The sequence below is a fragment of the Podarcis filfolensis genome (assembly GCF_964270895.1).
Source record: "Podarcis filfolensis genome assembly, chromosome: 11".
NCBI classification, from domain to species: domain Eukaryota; kingdom Metazoa; phylum Chordata; class Lepidosauria; order Squamata; family Lacertidae; genus Podarcis; species Podarcis filfolensis.
This window is the reverse complement of record NC_139613.1, coordinates 10,223,864-10,243,495: the sequence shown is the minus strand read 5'-3', so window position 1 is coordinate 10,243,495 and position 19,632 is coordinate 10,223,864. Positions and strand designations below refer to the sequence as shown.

The 19,632-nt window shown below is 41.3% G+C and overlaps 2 protein-coding genes across 11 annotated transcripts in view; one reads left to right on the top strand and one right to left on the bottom strand.

Annotated features, from left to right (window-relative positions):
* Positions 1–19,632, top strand: part of DYM (dymeclin) — a 172,146-nt gene that overhangs the window by 84,611 nt on the left and 67,903 nt on the right. For 6 of the 10 annotated variants that reach the window (XR_014539542.1, XM_083575620.1, XM_083575622.1 and 3 more), the window contains exon 15: positions 19,061–19,163. Coding sequence is in view for 9 of the 10 variants with exons in the window: in XM_083575620.1 (XP_083431746.1) it covers positions 19,061–19,163 (103 nt within the window). In the remaining variant the exon portion in view is untranslated. Of the gene's footprint in view, positions 1–7,144; positions 7,310–19,060; positions 19,164–19,632 lie in introns of all 10 variants that reach the window. The other 4 variants (XM_083575616.1, XM_083575617.1, XM_083575618.1 and 1 more) reach the window with 1 other exon arrangement.
* LOC310744435 (uncharacterized protein) overlaps positions 1–19,632 on the bottom strand; it is a 399,988-nt gene that overhangs the window by 374,467 nt on the left and 5,889 nt on the right. The gene's annotated exons all lie outside the window — the stretch shown is intronic.

Genomic DNA, 19,632 nt, shown 5'->3' with positions numbered 1-19,632 from the left:
GTGTGGGGAGGTGGGGTTAGGTAGACAGTGTGGCTTAAAATTTGTGACAGGATTTGAACCAGGGGCTTCCAGATTCATCAGCTCATTGTCTTCAGTACTTGAGAGCAGCTTGAATTTCCTGCTGCTACTGACATACGCTATCTGAAGTCACTATCGTTCAAAAAGGAGAGTACTGCAAGGGTTGCATTTAATATTTTTTTTACACACTAAGTGGAGTTCTCACTCTGGTGGTTTGGAAGCTGCAGTATTACTACTATTTCTCACACCACCTGGTAAAGTGAGAAGCCTGGGGCTGTGCAAGAGGAGCCAGTGTTGCAGCTCCTCTCCACACCAGGGTTAACCCAAGTGGCTTGCCTGTTTCAAGGGGAAAAGTACAACTGATGCTCTTGGCAGGAAGTGTGGTCTGTGAACTTCAAGTGACTTGCTTGGCCATGTCATAATGGTCCCCTTACTTTGTCAAATAAAACCCTTGACTAGGGAGCGGGTGGCGCTGAGGTCTAAACCACAGAGCCTAGGGCTTGCTGATCAGAAGGTCAGCGGTTCGAATCCCCACGACAGGGTGAGCTCCCGTTGTTCCGTCCCAGCTCCTCCCCACCTAGCAGTTCAAAAACACAACAAAGTGCAAGTAGATAAATAGGTACCGCTCCGGCAGGAAGGTAAACGGTGTTTCCGTGCGCTACTCTGGTTCACCAGAAGCGGCTCAGTCATGCTGGCCACATGACCCAGAAGCTGTCTGCAGACTAACGCTGGCTCCCTCGGCCTATAGAGCGAGATGAGCACACAACCCCGGAGTCATCCGTGATTGGACCTAATGGTCAGGGGTACCTTTACCTAGGGAGCGCCAGAAGAACTTGGCAGACATCCTTCCCTCTGAGAAGGGGTTGTGGTGTTCCACTAATCAACTTAGGTATGTTTTTGCCACTTAGATCTCTGTGTGAGAATTGTAACAATCTTCTTGAATCTTTTCAGAATAAGTACATTGATTACTCAACTGCTCCTCATCTTAGCTGCCTGATAAGTGTACTTCTCACCACATTTCAAACAATGACACTTTTTTCTTTAGGCTTCACAGAGCCTGATCTCTCTATTAGAAATTATCATGTTTGAAGGGACCCTTAGTTCAATATTTTTAAATTTTGAGTCTGAGTAGCTCTTCTAACAGTAGTAGTTTGCTTTTCCTCCCAGTATTTATTCATTTATTAAAATGTTTATATCCCACCTATACTCCTAATGGGCTGTCTAAGGCAGCTAACAACAGTTATTTGAAATATAATCCTCTAAAACTTAAAAAGAACACCACAGAACATCAGTGTTATGTCCATGAAGGAATAAGAATCATTCCACATTATGTCAAGGATCAAATGTCTACTTGTCAGTGTTGTTAGCTTTTGTGCTAAGCATGTATTCTGCTTGTGCCCAGAGTGGCTTGCAAAGGAAAACACATAGCAATAAATAGTGGTTTTTCAGAAAGTACACTTAAAATAGTGAGGCAGCAGCACCAGAATAGAAACAGCACATGGAAATCATATAAACACCTCTCTCGACAAATTGCCCTTTAACACACCAGCTGAATTTAGTGGGAGGGCATTCTGGTATATGGGTGCTATTACTGAGGAAGCCCAATCCCATATATTGGTCCGCTGAATCTCTAGTGGTGATGGGTCATAGAGTAGGACACCTGCAGTTGATAGCAAAGTCAGGGCAGGTTGATTAGTGATAATGTAGTTCCTGACATAGCCCAGTCTTTGGACATTTAGAGCTTCGAAGGTTAGCACTAGCACTTTATCAACTGAGCCAAGAACTAAATAGGCAGCCATGAATCTTCTATAAGATGTATGTTATGTGGTCTGGGCTCCAGTCAGTATTCTGGAAGCTACACTTCCAGCTGCCTGCAGTTGCCACATTGTCTCTAAAGGCAGTCCAATGTAGAGAGAACTGCAGGAATCCTACTTGGATGTCAGTAGGGCATCAATGACCAGTTCCGTACGCAGTTTCACATGAAAAGGTAAACCAGCTGAAGCTGCTTTCAACCAGAAAAAGAGAGGCGGAAACCCCAGAGTATTCTAGGAAAGCACGAGGTCCAAGGAGCACTCTTAAGTTGTTTACCTGATCCTCAAGAAAATATAACTCTATCCAGAATAGGCTATGCAACCAATCCTTAATTAGCAGAACTCTCACTTTGCAACACACCCATCTTGTCTGGATTAAATTTCAGCTTGCTCACCTTTGTCCATTCCTGTATTGATGCCAGATACTGATTAAGTACCTCTACTGCCTCCTTGGAATCAAGATGGAAAGAGGTAGATTTGAGTGTCATGAGCATATTGGCGACACTTCAGCAGAAAAGCCATGCATGGATTCCCCCAGCTGTTTCTTGTAGATTTAAACAAGTATGAAAGGTGAGAGAAGGATAAACTGAATAGAAATCCACATTTCAAACAAATGTACCTACTTAACAGAGGTGCTGTAGATCTCAAACATGTTCTCTCTGTATGGCTTTATCCCTTTAAGACTACATGAATGCATGTGCTTGAGTAACTGGTGTGTGACTGACAGACTGGTTGCACTTAACTCAGTCTCTGAAAATAGTGGTCCTAATATTTTAAAATAGTTCTCTGGAGATTTTATTTTCATATTGGTTTGGCTGTTCTTTTCTTGGATCTTATCTTTGATCTCATGGAGTGGTAGTTCAAAAACATAAAGAATTTTGATACCGCTTTGGTTTAATAGAACAGATGATAATATTTTACTTTCTAATAACTCTTCAGATTTATACTGCACATAACCCTGGAAAATTTTTATACACCAAGAAGGCGCTAGAGATATTTTATTGGTTTCATTATCTCCAAAAATGGCAGAGTTTCATCCTTAAGTAAGAACAACTGTTTTCAATAGGAAAACTCCAAACCACACTTGTTGATTTCCCAGGCTCCAGTTACCCAGACATTCCAAACGCTAACTTTTTAGATGGTGATATCAAACATTTCAATGCTTTACTGCCACAGAGCTGGGAATTAATTTTACTGTTTGCAAGAGGAAAATGTGTAGCCTGTAGTCTGCTGTGCGTAGCACATGTCTCCTTGCTGCATCCTCTTGGTTGGTTTGGGAGTTAAGAAGAAGAAAATGCTTCTAGGAAAGTGCCTTTTATTCTTTAATAACTTCCTTTTCATAAATTTTAGTAATAAAATGCAGGTATTAAGTACATAATGTTCTTTCAAGAAGCAAAATAATTGGTTGTTTTAAGAAGCCTTGCAGAAAGCCCAGACACATATTGAACCTTGTGTATGAACAAAAAAATTTTTTTCCTGCCAGTAGCACCTTAAAGACCAACTAAGTTAGTTCTTGGTATGAGCTTTCGTGTGCATGCACATTTCTTCAGATACACTGAAACAGAAGTTGCCAGATCCTTCTATATAGTGAGAAGGTGGGGAGGGGTATTACCCAGAAGGGTGGTGGGAATGGGTGGTTGGCAGATAGCTGAGATGAGCCTGTTGACGACTCTTAACGACTGCAATAGGTCTTACAGGAAAAAGCAAGGGGTGAGAAGGTGAAAAATGGCTTTGTCATGTATAATGAGATAAGAATCCAATGTCTTTGTTCAGACCAGGTCTCTCCATGGTTTTAAGTTTGGTAATGAGTTGCAATTCAGCAGCTTCTCTTTCCAGTCTATTTCTGAAATTCCTTTGTAGTAATACAGCTACTTTGAGATCTTGTATAGAATGTCCTGGGAGATTGAAGTGTTCTCCTACTGGTTTCTCTGTCTTGTGATTCTTGATGTCCGATTTATGTCCATTTATTCTTTGGCGTAAGGTTTGGCCTGTTTGTCCAATATAGAGAGCTGAGGGACACTGTTGGCATTTGATGGCATATACAATGTTAGACGATGAGCAATTAAATAGTCCCGAGATGGTATGTGTGATGTTGTTGGGGCCAGTAATGGTGTTGTCCGGGTGTATGTAGCAGCAAAGTTGGCATCTGGGTTTATTGCAGGCTCTGGTGCCAGTGTCCGTGTTACGTCTGGTTGTAGTATTATTGTGGGTTAGGAGTTGTTTAAGATTGGGTGGCTGTCTGTAGGCAATGAAAGGTCTTCCTCCCAGAGCTTGAGAACACTGGCACCAGAGCCTGCAATAAACCCAGATGCCAACTTTGCTGCCACATACACCCGGACAACACCATTACTGGCCCCAACAACATCACACATACCATCTCGGGACTATTTAATTGCTCATCGTCTAACATTGTATATGCCATCAAATGCCAACAGTGTCCCTCAGCTCTCTATATTGGACAAACAGGCCAAACCTTACGCCAAAGAATAAATGGACATAAATCGGACATCAAGAATCACAAGACAGAGAAACCAGTAGGAGAACACTTCAATCTCCCAGGACATTCTATACAAGATCTCAAAGTAGCTGTATTACTACAAAGGAATTTCAGAAATAGACTGGAAAGAGAAGCTGCTGAATTGCAACTCATTACCAAACTTAAAACCATGGAGAGACCTGGTCTGAACAAAGACATTGGATTCTTATCTCATTATACATGACAAAGCCATTTTTCACCTTCTCACCCCTTGCTTTTTCCTGTAAGACCTATTGCAGTCGTTAAGAGTCGTCAACAGGCTCATCTCAGCTATCTGCCAACCACCCATTCCCACCACCCTTCTGAGTAATACCCCTCCCCACCTTCTCACTATATAGAAGGATCTGGCAACTTCTGTTTCAGTGTATCTGAAGAAGTGTGCATGCACACGAAAGCTCATACCAAGAACTAACTTAGTTGGTCTTTAAGGTGCTACTGGCAGGAAAAAATTTTTTTTGTTTTGACTATGGCAGACCAACACGGCTACCTATCTGTAACTTGTGTATGAACCCAGCCTATATTTTATTCGTGAGAGAAGTAAAGAGAGAGAGAGAGAGAGGTTTTGCAGTCAGGGCAATCCCACCAAGATAAATATGACTTCTTCTGGCTTCAGTGCTGGCTTCTGCATGTCATGAGGGCAGCCAGAGGGGTAGAGCAAAAGACCCAATACGGGCCTTGATTCCTGAGGGTGTGGAGAAGTGTTGCCTGACCGAAACACCAATTTCCATTTAAATTGCTAAACCTAGGGACTAACTTCAACATTCCACTGATTATAGCTCCAAACTCACAAAATATAACTAGGGAGGTGGGGAGCCTAAACCGAAGTTTGGGGCAATCAAATACCATATTTTTTGCTCTATAAGACTCACTTTTTCCCTCCTAAAAAGTAAGGGGAAATGTGTGTGCGTCTTATGGAGCGAATGCAGACTGCGCAGCTATCACAGAAGCCAGAACAGCAAGAGGGATTGCTGCTTTCACTGCGCAGCGATCCCTCTTGCTGTTCTGGCTTCTGAGATTCAGAATATTTTTTCCCTTGTTTTCCTCCTCCAAAAACTAGGTGCGTCTTGTGGTCTGGTGCGTCTTATAGAGCAAAAAATACGGTATTTTCCATAGCTCTGCCTATGTGATGTGATGCTACTTATTACTGAACTATTTTTATGTCTCCTTTAAGGGTAAAAGTCCTCTTGAGGCAGCTCACAAGATAAAAACATGCAACAAAGCGCAATAAATAAAGCTAGTAATAAATCAAAAGGCCTCCAAAACGTCAAGATAATTGACAGAAAAGGGACAGAGAATCCCAGTCCTGTCCCCAACCTCATTACCAGCTCCACTACAACAATGTCCCAACCCCAACCCCAAGTACAGCACTTGGCTTTTCTCCATAGGAATGAATGGCTACCATTCTCCTAGATGGGTAAAAGTGCGGGACTATACTTGGAATAAGAGCTGAATTTCTCCCTGGTTATCTCAGATCCTGATGTGAGAAGCAGGTCCTCCTGTACTTGCCTCTCAGCTGTATCCCATGGACCTTAATGGGAGCATTGAGGACCAAGCTGACCTTGTTGGCATAGCCCTGCATTTTTCATCCTGAGAGGCCAGTATCAGCTTGGGCTAAGTCACACAGGGTCAAATGCAGTGCTTTTCTTTTCTCCATAATTAGCAGCCAGTCGCTTATGCGGCGGAAGGGCTGTAGCTCAGCGGTAGAGCTGTTCTGGATGCAGAAGGTCCCACGTACAATCCCCAGCATCTTCAGGAAGCGCTAGGACCCACTCTTTTCGAAAGACCTGGAGTGCCACTGCCCGGTTAGTATAGATTACCTTTGCTAGCCCTATCACTCCAAATGTTTGGGGCTGTAGCTCCCAAGGCACCTTTCTACGCGGATGAAATTAAATGAATACAACTGGGCTGGGATAACAAATGAATGGCGTTACTGGGCTGGGAGTTAAAGCTGCTCCCTGAACATGACCTGGCTATTGAGACTTGTGTGCTGCTCCTCCTATCTATGCAGCCCTCCTTTATCTGAATAGGCCCTCTCTGGATTCTGTTTCTTGCTTGTATTACAGTGTGACAAATCCTGGGAACTGGAAGAGTATGTGTGAGAGAGAGATCAGTTACAACAGAGTCAAATGTCTGAGTGATTTCCCCCAAGAAGCTTCTGTTTGTGCAGCAGGAAGATAGAAGCGGATATACACTGGAAAACAAAACAAAACTCTAGAACTTAAAAGGCAATGCTAAGATGATTCACGGACTCTAGGACTCAGCAGCCCCATAACTCCCTAACGGTTGTGGCAAACTGGGTTATTGTTAACTGCTAAGTTTCTAAAAGCTGTTGTGAGAACCTCAAAGCATTCACTCAGCAATGAGCTCAGCCTTTTTGTTCCTCTAGTTGAAGATGGCAGTTTGCGTAAAACCACACAAGCTGTGTGACTGTTCCCGTAACATTTTATATTACATCTTGGCACAAGAGCATTTGTCTTCAAGTCTCATGAAAAGGTGGTTTGAATTTTTCCCGAAAAGTAAATCCACAAACATTGGTGTGTTTACACACAACCTCCCTGCCAAAGCCGGCAACCTCCTTTGCGTCACTAATGAAATCATCCTGGGTTGTTGTAGAGACTACCCTCCCTCTCTGCCTTTGCAACTTTATTTTTGTTCTCTAACTGCTGCTTTGCTCTTTGACATCTGCCACTGACTTGTTTGGATGTAGCTTTCTTAAAGGAAAATTCCTGTTTCTTTTTCCTCCCCACCCCTTTTCCCTCCCTTTACCCTTGTCTTGCAGTTACACCTGCCGCCACTTGCGGAGATATGTATATGTCTTGGACAAACTATATTTTCCCCACTCCCACTGCTCTACGCTGCAGCATTGCTTCTCGAGCCTCAGTGACAATGGAGAGGAGCTGCTGTCTTTAACTTGTTCTCACATTCTCAGATCTTATGCTTCCAGGTTATTAACCTCTGCTGTCCATTTACTGCATGCTGCATGCACCGTGTGACTGGTCTATGCATGTTGAAGGAAATAAATGGGGGGGGAGTTGGTTCTGGATCACCAGTAACTTTTTACTAACAACCCCCCTTTATGTTTCCATAATACAGGGGGTACAAATTGCAGATCCAACATGGGTTCACAATAGAAAAGTATAAGCTGCATTTTCCATAAGCTGAGGATAGCTTTACTTTGCAAATATTCCATACATAGGATATGTAAATGTTTTAGTAACCTGTGGAGCCCCTAGCATAGCAGAATATTCTGTCCCCAAATTCATTCTCAGGTCATGGAGGGAGTGGGCCTGTTAGGCCTCACCATCACCATGTGTGAACTGGTACAATGCAGCAGAAAAGCAGTGGTTTACAAATTGTGTTCCGGGGTACCCAGAAAACCTCTGAAAACCTCCAGGGAGTTCCTGAATGGGAAGATGAATCATTGCAGAGAAGTTTGCCTGAACAGGGTTTGCCTATCATGATGCAGAACGAATGCAGACATTTTGACAGATATGGAGCTACTCTTAAAACAGCAGCCCCAGATATATGCTTCTCCTCCCACAATATCTAGGAATACGTTTCCTTGCTCCCATGTTTTGGCTGCCAACTGTAGAGGAAGGGGAAGTCTCTATTTGACACCACATGATGTGGTTGAATCACATTAGACAGCTGCCACTTTCACAAGTAGAACAGAAGTTGTACTACCCCAAGAATTCACCCTCTTATTGGTGCCCGTCACATCCTGCCCTGTTATGTGAGCAACTGCTGAAACATTGCTGCTCCTTATCATGAATGGCTAACATGTGAAAAGGGTGGGACTAGGGATACAGCCCTGCTTTCTACACACGACATGCAACATGTGAAGTGAACTAGTGTGAGAAGAGGGGGAAATAAGATACAAGGCTGCCATTGTTTTACAGTAGCCCCTGCATCATGTTTCCCTTCATTGAACTAGTGGAAAAATACCAGCAGTCACAGCTGGATTTAAGTGGTTAGGCAGATTTAGAACTTGGTTTAGGCTACCATGTCAAGTTTAACTGCCTCTCTTTTTTCTGGAGCTCCTAGGGTGCATGTTTCAGGAAAGGTGAGGTCAGGGGTGCGGAGATTGATTGAGCAAAACTTGTTGCTTGTTATATATTTTCTCATCCTGCCTCTGGAACTTTTTTATCTCGTAGTCAAGTCAGGCGTGAGGTAGCGGTGGCATTAGTTGGGATAAAACCCTAACAGCATTTCTGAGTTGCCTCTCCAATTTGTTGAAATGCTGAAGGCAATATACATAGGAGCCTACCCCCAAAGAACAATTTAAATAGTACATTTAATTTCATGCTACACGAGCTTTACACATTCTTTAATGTTTTGTGACCGGTGCCAAAATTTTGGGGGAAACATGGGAAAAATTGCATGACAAAATTTGATCAGAACATGGAGAACATCCAGAATGGAAATAACAGTGTCCTGGCTATGCAAGCATATAATGGCGCAGAGACCATACAGTAAACATAAATAAAACCAGCTTGATTGTCAAGGGAGGAAAATGTGGCATGCAATGTTAAATACTTTTCCACTCTTAGAACAGAAGGAACTGTTGAGTAGTCTTCTAACCGAAGATGAGAACCTAGTTTGCGGGAGTGATTTTATTTACTTATTTTCAGATTTTGTATGCCACCCCAGAAAAGAGTTCTCTGGGTGGCTTACAGTAAAGGGAATAAGACTAAAAATAAGAGTAGGAAACTTTATTCAAAGAAGCATGCTTAGGAATGAAGGAGCTTGAGGCTTGGATCGCAGGCTTTGCTGCATCAGGAGGCAGAATGAAGACCACCTCTTGCATTTAACTACCTGGGCAGAGAGCAAATTGCTTGGAAGGTTTGCTGCTGAGAGGGCAGATCCTGACACAGCTGTGTGCTGTCATAACTGCCAGCCAAAATTCTGGTTTCCAGCAAAAGGAAAAGAACAGAGGAAGAAATGATGGTGGGATGGCTAGGAAGAAATCTTTCAACCCATATTTTGATAGGCAGTGCCCAGTATGGGGATGAAGAAATGATAAGTGGAGCAACTTTTTTTCCTGGGCCTCCTTAGGAACACTGGCCGTTCCCTGAAGAGAGTGTCTTGTAAGACATCCCAAATGTAAACTCTCTTGCTCAGTGCATATAGTTATAGCATTAAGATACATGGAAAACGGTTGGATATAAACTTATTTCCGGTATCAAGCATCAGAACTTACCCGAAAGTACTAAAATATCCAAAAATTTCTATATAAATTGAAGATATAGAACCTTGGGACAGAAATACAAATTAACTGGGCAGTGGAATTTCCCAAAGCCACATGTACTTGAATCGGGCAGATGTACTTGCAAGAGTGAATGAGAAAGAGGACAAAGATGATAAAAGTTTATATAATAATAATAATTTATTATTTGTACCCCGCCCATCTGGCTGGGTTTCCCCAGCCACTCTGGGCAGCTTCCACAGAAACCAAAAATACACTAAAATATCACACATTAAAAACTTCCCTGAACAGGGCTGCCTTAAGATGTCTTCTGAATGTCGGGTAGTTGTTTATCGCTTTGACATCTGATGGCAGGGCGTTCCACAGGGCGGGTGCCACTACCGAGAAGGCCCTCTGCCTGGTTCCCTGTAGCTTTGCTTCTCTCAATAAGGGAACCGCCAGAAGGCCCTCGGCGCTGGACCTCAGCGTCCGGGCAGAACGATGGGTCTGGAGACGCTCCTTCAGGTATACTTCAAATGTCTCCCAGCCAGACTTCCCTACTGTTTAAGAGCCCAGCATGTTGGGGAGGAGTATCAAAAATGCTTCCCCCAAAATAGCTACTTTCACGTTATAATTGACTAATGGGAAAGAGTTAAAATTTATACCTCTTACCTGCCAATTCTCATCTTTCCTCCCTCCATTAGCTTGTAAGTTAAACATGGAACATGACAAACCATGCTTACTTCCTGCTGCCTGGTTGCTGCCTTAGTTTATAAAAAGTGAATAACACTAGGAAACATTTGATAGGAGAGCCAAATGCATCTGCTGATTGCTCACATTCAGAATTTCAGGAACCAGATAAGGTTTCACACCTTCCCTTTCAGTGATGTTATCTTGTGTCATACGAATAAAAGCATTGCTATGTGTCTTTTGCTTGTGCACTTTTCCGCATTCATTGGATGATCTGTTTTGATCATCAAAGGTAATTAGCCTCTTTGCTTGTTTGATCACAGTAGATGGAGTTACTGACATTGTGGTGCATGTACTTGTACGAGGCAGCTCACAGGAAGTTTGCTATAAAATCAGTTTCCTGGGTGCTCTGTATTTGATACAATTATGTGAAGGGAGAAGGGGAGGGTACAGCAATTCCCCAACCTTTCGGCTCCCCCGTTCCCCAATCCTCCAGAGTGTGCAACGGACTTTAACAGGAGGGGGAGTATTGGCAAAAGCCCATCCCTACCTCTGCTTACACCAGTAGCAGGATCCCCTGAGCAGAGTATCACTCTGTGATGCTCCTACTGGCAGTAGCAAAGTCTGGATCCAAGCCAACATTGTCCACAGTTCAACGCATAGTTGCGTACAAAGGTCCTGTACCAATCTGTTGTTCTTACACATAACTGTGTGCCTGACTGCTTATATTGTTTCAATATTTGCAATAAATATTTCAAGGATTATATTGCTCACCCATGAGCCCCTTTATTATATGTACATAGCATATAGCTATGAGTTACAATATTCTGCTTCCTATCTTTAGCTTGCAGTCTTCATTCTGTACCGTAGTATTTGCCTGAGGCTGGATACTAAAATTTGCTTTCGCAGTGCCTTGTAGGTACTACCAGAAAGAAAGCAATGGCATCAAATTACTTTCACAATGTGACTTCCCTAATACACAACAGATTCAATCTCTTAAAAAAATTTCTTTGAGTAATTCAAACATGATCATGCCAAAGGCAAGGTATGAGGCAAGGTTGCATTTTTTAAAACGATGTTACTAATCTTGTGCTTTGGGGGCCACAGCATTTTCCCTAAAAGGGGGTTGTTTTAAAATATGTGCTGAGCATCATTTGTCTGGCCATCTATTCACTTCAGGCATTTTTATACATCCACTTAGAGGTCTGTTTGTTTTTTTAATTGTATTAGGTGGTATAGAAATGTTATAAACTTATTGCAAATCTTGGGCATTTTGAGCAGGCTAGAAATGATGATTCTGTGCAAAAAAATCCCTTTTGCATACAGAATTGATTTATAGCCCACCCCATCCCAAAGACTCAAAGTAGGTAACAAAAAGAAGAAACAAGCAAAGCAAAGCTAGAACTAATTCAGTTAAATTTCCCCAGCTTTCACAGATTTAGCCTTGTTTATTTTAATATACTTTATTACTTGTTGATCAGCTTGCATTGATTACTGAATTTGATTCTACCACTTTTGATGTTTATTATTAACCAGCAAAATATCCTTCATTATGGCAGGTTGTGCTGGCTGGGACTAGTAGGGGTTGTAGTCCAAAACACCTGGAGGGCACCAGACTGAGGGGAAAGCTGATACTGCATACACATATAACACTAATCTGTAGTTTGTTCTGCAAACCATGAGCCAACGGAAGAGCCAACAAGGCTGGGATGGCGAAACAAACTATGGTTAAGCAAGATTGCTTGGTTTGAACATAATGATAAACAAGTATTAAAACAAACAGTGTAAGCCAACACAAACATGGCTTCACATGGTGTTCTGTTGGCAGAAACAACCCACAGTTCTTCCACTGAATGGATTTGCACGTTCAAACAAAGCATGGTTGGTTAGACTTAACAAAACATAGATTAGTATTAAGTGCGAACCAAGCCATAGACCGAAGGTTCTTAAGCACCAGCAGCTGAAGCACAAACAAGAGTTTGTGTGTGAGGGATTTCAAGTGAGCCATAAAGTATCTTCTGGCAGTGCTTCCTATTTTTAAACTAATAACTCTTTTGTTCCAAGTTAACATGAATATTTTCCGAAAAACAATGCTTTTCTGAAAATTGAAACTAATTCAAGTCTGCATGTTAAAGAGTGTAACAAAAACTGGTGTCAGTTCAGAAACTCTTATTTTCAATACATTGCCCAGGATTATATTTGTGGGTTGGCAGTCTCCATTAACATATTCATTTCATATATATATTTAAAAAGCTATTCAATCCAGAAGTTTTGCAGAGAGGCAAATTTAATTTTTTTAAACAAAATCTAAACTCCACTTAGTTATGAGCAGGGTAGTTGTCATGTAAACTCTTTGCTGTGAGAAGTGAAGCTCAGGCATGTAGGAACCTTTGTGGATTGTGTTCACTAATGTCCTTAAACTAAACATTTTAATATGAAATGAAATTCTGATCTCTTTATTAAGGGGAAAAATGGTATACAGCAAAACGTTTGGATTGCCAACATGACAGCAGAATTCAATCATTTGTGAAGGTTCACATGATTCTCAAAATAAAAGCTAGACTTTCTAACTCAATAGACTCAACAAAGAATAATGTGGTTTTTAAAAGCACTAATAAACCAAAGTATTCATATTACAAGAAGTATCCATTTGAAATGCAGTTGTGTTGGGACAGCTGCCACAAGGAAAGGCTTGCACATTTTGAGCACCTTTGCGCCTTCTAACCCACTGTCCATGCTTTATTAAGGCAACCTGGGCTAGGTTGGGCACAAGGCATTTGGAGTCTTCAGAACTAGAGCCCTGCACATAATGGCTAGGATAGGGGTTGGGTATGGTGTGGATTTGTGGGTAGACTTTGTGGGAGAGGACAGCATCAGCCGTAACAGTGCTGTGACTGAGAGGTGGAGCTAAGCCAGGTAGAACCTGATCACCACTGATGACATAATCAGGTGTTTTAATTGGTTCAGAATCCCTCCCCATGCCCCTGTGAACCTCCTTTTTCAAACCATGTACCTCTGTACATGGCAGGGGTGACTGTTGTAGTGACAGGAAGGGGGTATTTCCCTCGCCCCCTTCCCCATGTTGTCTGGATTGCAGCTGTTGCAGCATTCCAGGCACCAGGGATGGGTGAAAGGAGAGCAAGAGATAACTTGAGAGACCTGTAATTCACCTCTACCTGCTGTCAGTATCTGAGGGAGAGAAGAGTATATATTTTTGGCTTGGATTAAAATCTAAGCAGAATACTATGTCAGGAATCATAATAATCACCTTGTATTTAAGGTTAGCATCACATTTTATTGAGCGTTATAGTCCATGCCAAGAAATTATGAACTCTGGTGTCAATCACTAGCTACATTTTCTTCAGATTATTATTTTGCGCACACAGCCTCCTTGTTTCCACCATAGATTTTGCACAAAATATGGCGGGAGCAGTCCATATTCTGCCCAGCTTCGGTATTGTAAGACACTGCAGTATTTTAAATTTGCTAAGGCTCCTTACATTACAGGTGACTTAACGTTCATCCTAGAGTGCAGTGTTTCGGAATGTATTCTCTCACAGTGATTTAAGAAGTATGCATAATCATAACAGTACTAGTGAGAGGGGAATTAGATAGTTAGCATTTATGTGAACTAGTAGACCTTGCTTCTGAATTTTTGCATTTCTTGTATTGTACTTTATTGTACTTTAACATGTTAAAAACAAAGAGAAGAATCCTGCTAGAACCACAGAGAAAGATGAGTGCGAGAGGAAAAGAACAGCTAGTTAATAGAGTGACTAATCCAGTAGACTTTGAAATAAGACCTTTCTTGTGGGATTTAGGGCAGCGGATTCATTCTAATTGGGTGAGAAACACTGTTGAATGTTTTTTGGTTTATCAACTGTATCACATAGTAGCTAGCAAGAATCTTCACCCTAGTGCAGCAGGGCAGATCTGTACTGCGTGACTTAAGTCCTTCAAATGGAGTTTGGTTTTGCATGCCCTGCTTTAGAAAGGGATAAAATGACAGCCTGTCTGCTCTAGAAAGATAGTCTTATTTCTAAAGAATAAATACTAATACTGCAGTATAAATGTGTGCTCTTTGACTTTACTCGTGTACCTTAAAGAGCAAACTTTCTAATAGAGCCTTCTTTGGCCATGACAAAAGACTAGTATGCAGCCCTGCTTGCTTATTCCCTGAATTACTTTTTAGTTTGTAGGGTCTCATCAGCCACTGAGGTTAGCCGCTTATTCATGGGGACTAAATTTGCCTGATGAACTTGACTTCAATTGCTACTTGACATACATACATACATACATACATACATACATACATACCCCTGTTGCACCCCATCGCAGAAGCCCCCTTCACTCAGTGAATTCTCCTTAAAGGGTATAAGTAAATGTGAAAAAAGAGGTGACTTCTTAAATACACCAGGGGTCTAGTAAAAGATTAGGACAAACAGCTTCAGCCTCCGCAAGATCTTCAGCATCCTTTTGACTATTTCTGGCATCTACCAGTCCCAGCAGAGGAAATACCTCCTTCCCCCTCCTTGACTTTTCAAATCTCCACCATAGCTCCTTTATCTGTTTCTTCCCTTAAACATTGAACCCGGCACAATCTCTCCCTCTTTCCTTTCAAGATAGGTATACTGTTTTCCTAATACTTTGTTCTGTTGGCTACACCTAGTTCCCAGCGCCCATAGATTTCTTCCAGCTTCCACAATCTCGTTTCAGATGCCTCCTACTGCTTCTCCAGTGCAGTGATTCATCTACATCACATTATTGAAATACATAGTCAGGGCTAGGTCTTAGCCTTCTTTCAGATAAGATGTTAAACTAAAAAGCTGGAATAAAATCCCCACACCTAAATATATTGGACTCCCATGATGTTTTCCCATATAGTTTTCATTGTTGGTGTTTAAGTTTGGTTTATGCACAGTAAATTGAAGCTGTGAAATTTGTTCCCCTTCTAACCAGTTTGATTTTCAACCTGGTAAGGTTGCTTTACATAAACATGAGCCTCAAACAACAGAGGCATACAGAATATAGTTTTTGGGGGGCATTATCCTTGTATACTATTGTGAATTAAGCAGAGAGTCAGTAATGGGGCACCTAGGGGCCATTAACTTTCAAGACCATGATACGTATGTGTATGATCTGGAGCCCTATTTTGTTTATCATTATATGTCAACACTGACACCTAAATCCACCTTTGATTCCTATTGATGTATTCTTCTTGAAAATTATGATAAACTTTTACATAGGTTAATTTAGTTTGCAAAAGAGAAACTGTTTTTTGTTCAGTGATTTATTTCAGTTTTTCAAAGGCTGTATCAGGTTTCGTCTATGGAACCGAGGTTAATTTCCACATAAATTGAAAACAATGTAAATCTAATTAGTGTGCTGCTTGGGCACCAGATATTTTGTTTTAAAGATCATGGTGGCTTTAAAGATGGAAAAACTTGCACAGCCGTTCTAACACGAATCAGGACGCTGTTTTGGTCTTTCTGACCAGCTTGAATTTTATCAAAGGGGCACAAGGCAAATACCAACAACAGCAAAAACCAGTTGAGCTGAAACTTGGCATACATGAGCTACCTAGTGGGGTCTACTACAAATGTGACCAATATCAAACTGATCCAATAAAAAATGCCATATCTCCATCATGTTAGAAAGTGCTGAATATTGGCACTTTAACCCTTTTTACACCACTTGTTAAGCAAGTCATATATTTCAGTGAAAGCTATTGATGTAGGCTTGTTGAGGATGACATTCATTCATTGGTTTGGTGAAATTCTGAGCAGCAGTTGGGAAGTTATTAAGGTGTTCCTGCTCTATTAAAGTATAGCAGCACCTACTGAATAAATAATGCAGGGCCATGTACAGATTCATTTTTGAAGTGAGCATTTTGCCAGGACTACAGTGTTTGCATAGGGAACAGATACTGGATGCCATGTGCAATGCCTATTCCTATAGTTATGGAATATGATAGTATAGTACAGTGGTTAAATGAGAATTTGCCAACCTTTTTGGGTGTGTGGACATATTTGTAAACTTGAGAAATTTCCTCAGTGGACAAGACCCCACAATGGCATATGTGCCACCCTCTTACTGTAACCCCTCACTAATGCTTCATAAAGCAATACAGGACAACAAGGGGCTTTTTTCCTGGTCCCAGACATTTCACCACCACTGTCTGGATTTGAGCCTGAGAGTGGATGTATTGAGGGTAAGTTGCAAGTAAGCACGATTTGTGACATTGCACAACTTCATTACTGATCATGGGGCATGTCAGCCTTAGCTTCCAATTTCCTGGCTTGGTGGAGCATGAACCAATATAAAAGAGCATCAGCCAGCATGTTTTTTTAATCATTGGGTGCATATTTGGTTGAAATACTTTTTTGCTCCATTCTCTTGGCACTTTTCTGTTCTCATACAGAACAGCAAATGTTCTGAATTGATTGTGGCCACTGCAGGTGGCTTTTTGTTTAGCTAACCGCCTGCCTATTGCTTCAGTGTACACACTGACCATGGTTAGCTGTTTGAAGGAGGTAAAAAGCTGCCCCATGGTTAACTTTGAAAAGAAAAGGAAGAAAGATGGGTGAACCCCTGGCATACTCTGGATCTCCATGGATAGGCAATTTGGGAATGTTACCTCTCCCTTGCGCATCTCGGAGGTGTCAGGACACAAAACAGAAACTGACCAGGTTTTTGCTATGAAGAAAAAACTTCAGCCTTTAAACCTGACTGATTCAGCTCCTGAAAGTGTCATAGCAGTGCATGGTGAGCTTGTAGCCGAGCCAAGGGTGCCCTTTGCTGATTAGCACCCACAGAGAGCCTGCCATGAGAGCTTTTAATGGATCATATCTAAAGCCTGTTAGAGACAATCTCCTGTCTTATCCTGGTGCAGGTGCTCATGTTGCCCTCAAGTTGGAAGTTCAAGCCTCTCTGGGTCTCAAATGTTGTTTAGCGTTGACTTAGTAATACTGTGGCTTACTCTTTAATAGTTTTATGTTTATAGATCATGTGTTGCAATAACTGTTTCTTGTGACTTAGGGGAGGACATAAGTTAAATAGATCATTTTACTTTTCTTTAATTGCAAAACATACTGGTTAAGGAATAGGTGCTTATTTATATCTAGAACTCACTATATCTAGAAGATTAATTGCTAGAAAGGCAGACCTCTGTGATCAGTCACTACTGAATTACATGAAGGATTTGTAGAAATGAATAGCCCATAAATTATAATGTCAGTGTTAAGCCCCTGAAATGCTGCGTACATTTCACAATGGTGCATGTGGGAATTGCATTTGTGGTCTGAGGATATTATTAGGCCTGGGGTTTTTTAATGTTAGATCTTTATTTAAACTACAGTGAACAAAGAACTAAATAAAACATATCTCTGTCTTTTGGAGCTATATTGTGATATATAGATCGTAAGAAAGAGAATCAACAATCTATAAATCAAAAATTAGAGAACAATCTCAGAGCTTCCATTCAAATCTCTGCGGTATTCAGGAATACTCTAAAGAGTGTGGTTTGATAAAGTGCAGCCTGAGTAAGACTGTGTGCAGAAGTGTGCTGTATTTCTTGGGTGTGTAAGTAGGGTTGATAGTATTCATAGTGATGCAAGTGAAACTCTTGGATCCAGCTTGGCACCTTGGAGGGTCTTGTAGCAGTGATGGTCAGCAATGCTTTTTACCAGCATTTTATAATCCAACTGCACCCTTAAAAAAAACAAACAAACAGACCTGGCCTCTGTCATTCATATTCTAGTCACCTCCAGATTATGCTACTCTAATGCATTGCACATGGAACAGTCTTCTGAAGACAATCCAAGAGCAACAATTGGTTCCAAAAGTGGCAGCCAGAGATCGAAACGGAACCAGTTGGTCAGATTATTTTACACCCCTTTTGTACCAGTTTCACTGGTTGCCAGTTTGTTTCTGGGCTTAGTTCAAGGTGTAGTTTTTGAACTTTAAAGCCCTAAATGGCCTGGGACCTGGAGAATTGCCTCCCCTCATTTGAGTCTGCTTGACAACTTCGCTTCTCTTATGTGGCCCTGCCTTGGGCCCACCCACCACCTGAAATACGGCAGATGGGTACCCAAGACAGGGCCTTTTGAGCTGCAGCCCCCAGGGTGTCGAACCATCTCCCAAAAAGAGGTCTGCCTGGCCCCATCAGCACTCAGTTTTATTCCACTGAAATTTTTTTTGCAGAGCTATCTTCGTAGGCTGTTGCTGTGCTCACCTTAGTTTTGGATTGTTTTAACTATTGATGTTTTTGTGATTATGCTTGTGTATTTTTATTTCTGTTATGAACCACCATGAATATGTTATAGGAAGATGGTATACAGTTTTTAAAATAATCAATAACTGGTGACAGTTGCTTGATAGTGTTATCTTAAAGATGACTCAAGGGATTCTTCTCTGTTTCCTCTGACAAAAAATTCTTGTTTTAGAGCTTTACATCATAAATATCACATTCCCACGAAATATAAACATATAAATCTACTTTGAAATAGCATTTTAAATAGCTGTAGCTATGAGCCAGCATTATGTTACATCTACATCAGCTCTTAGTGGTTACTTACTTACTCTTTTTGGTTGTCAAAACAATGTCAGTTTTGTGAAATATTTAAAAATGTTCCATTATGAAAATAAGCCAGTCTGTTACTGAATTCCATTTTCAATTCATAAACTTTTTTTAAAAAGTTGCCTATGTACAATACAATTTGATAGAGTCACTTCTGAATCGGCAGTCTTGTTTTATAGAACCCTTTTTAGAAATTGACATAAACATGCAAATCTTCTTTTCTTCTTCTTCTTCTTCCCCAGTTTGTTTTCATTGTTGTCCAAAAAGCACAACAAGGTTTTGGAGCAAGCCACACAATCCTTGAGAAGTTCCCTTGCTTCAGATGACTCTCCGCTTCCGGATTATGTGAGTACCAAACTTAGTGATTAAGGGAACAAGTCAAAATAGCATCTCCTAACCCTGCAGAAGTCTATCAAAGTGTGTGACAACCTGGCAACCACCAACACCAAAGTATAGGAAGCTCTGCTGGTGACATCATGTCTGAAACTCACTGAGAAAATTAAAAAAAAATGCACTTGCAAATGGCAAAATAAAAACCACAGCTATTCGTAGCTAAGACATTTACTTTAGTCTGACAGCTTGCAATTCTTGAACATTTGAGTTTGATTGCCATTATGAGGGAGGGGGTGGGGGGCAGGATTTGGGTTGGCTGTCTTTTAGCCCGCATCCATCCACACATAGCAAAAGCAATTTGGAGTAACCTCTTACATAGGAAGATTTTATCTGCTGAGAACATTGTCAGATAATAGCCATATTCTGTTTGCCATTCACTTCCTCTGGATATGCCAAATGTTTGTTGTACAGACCTGCCATT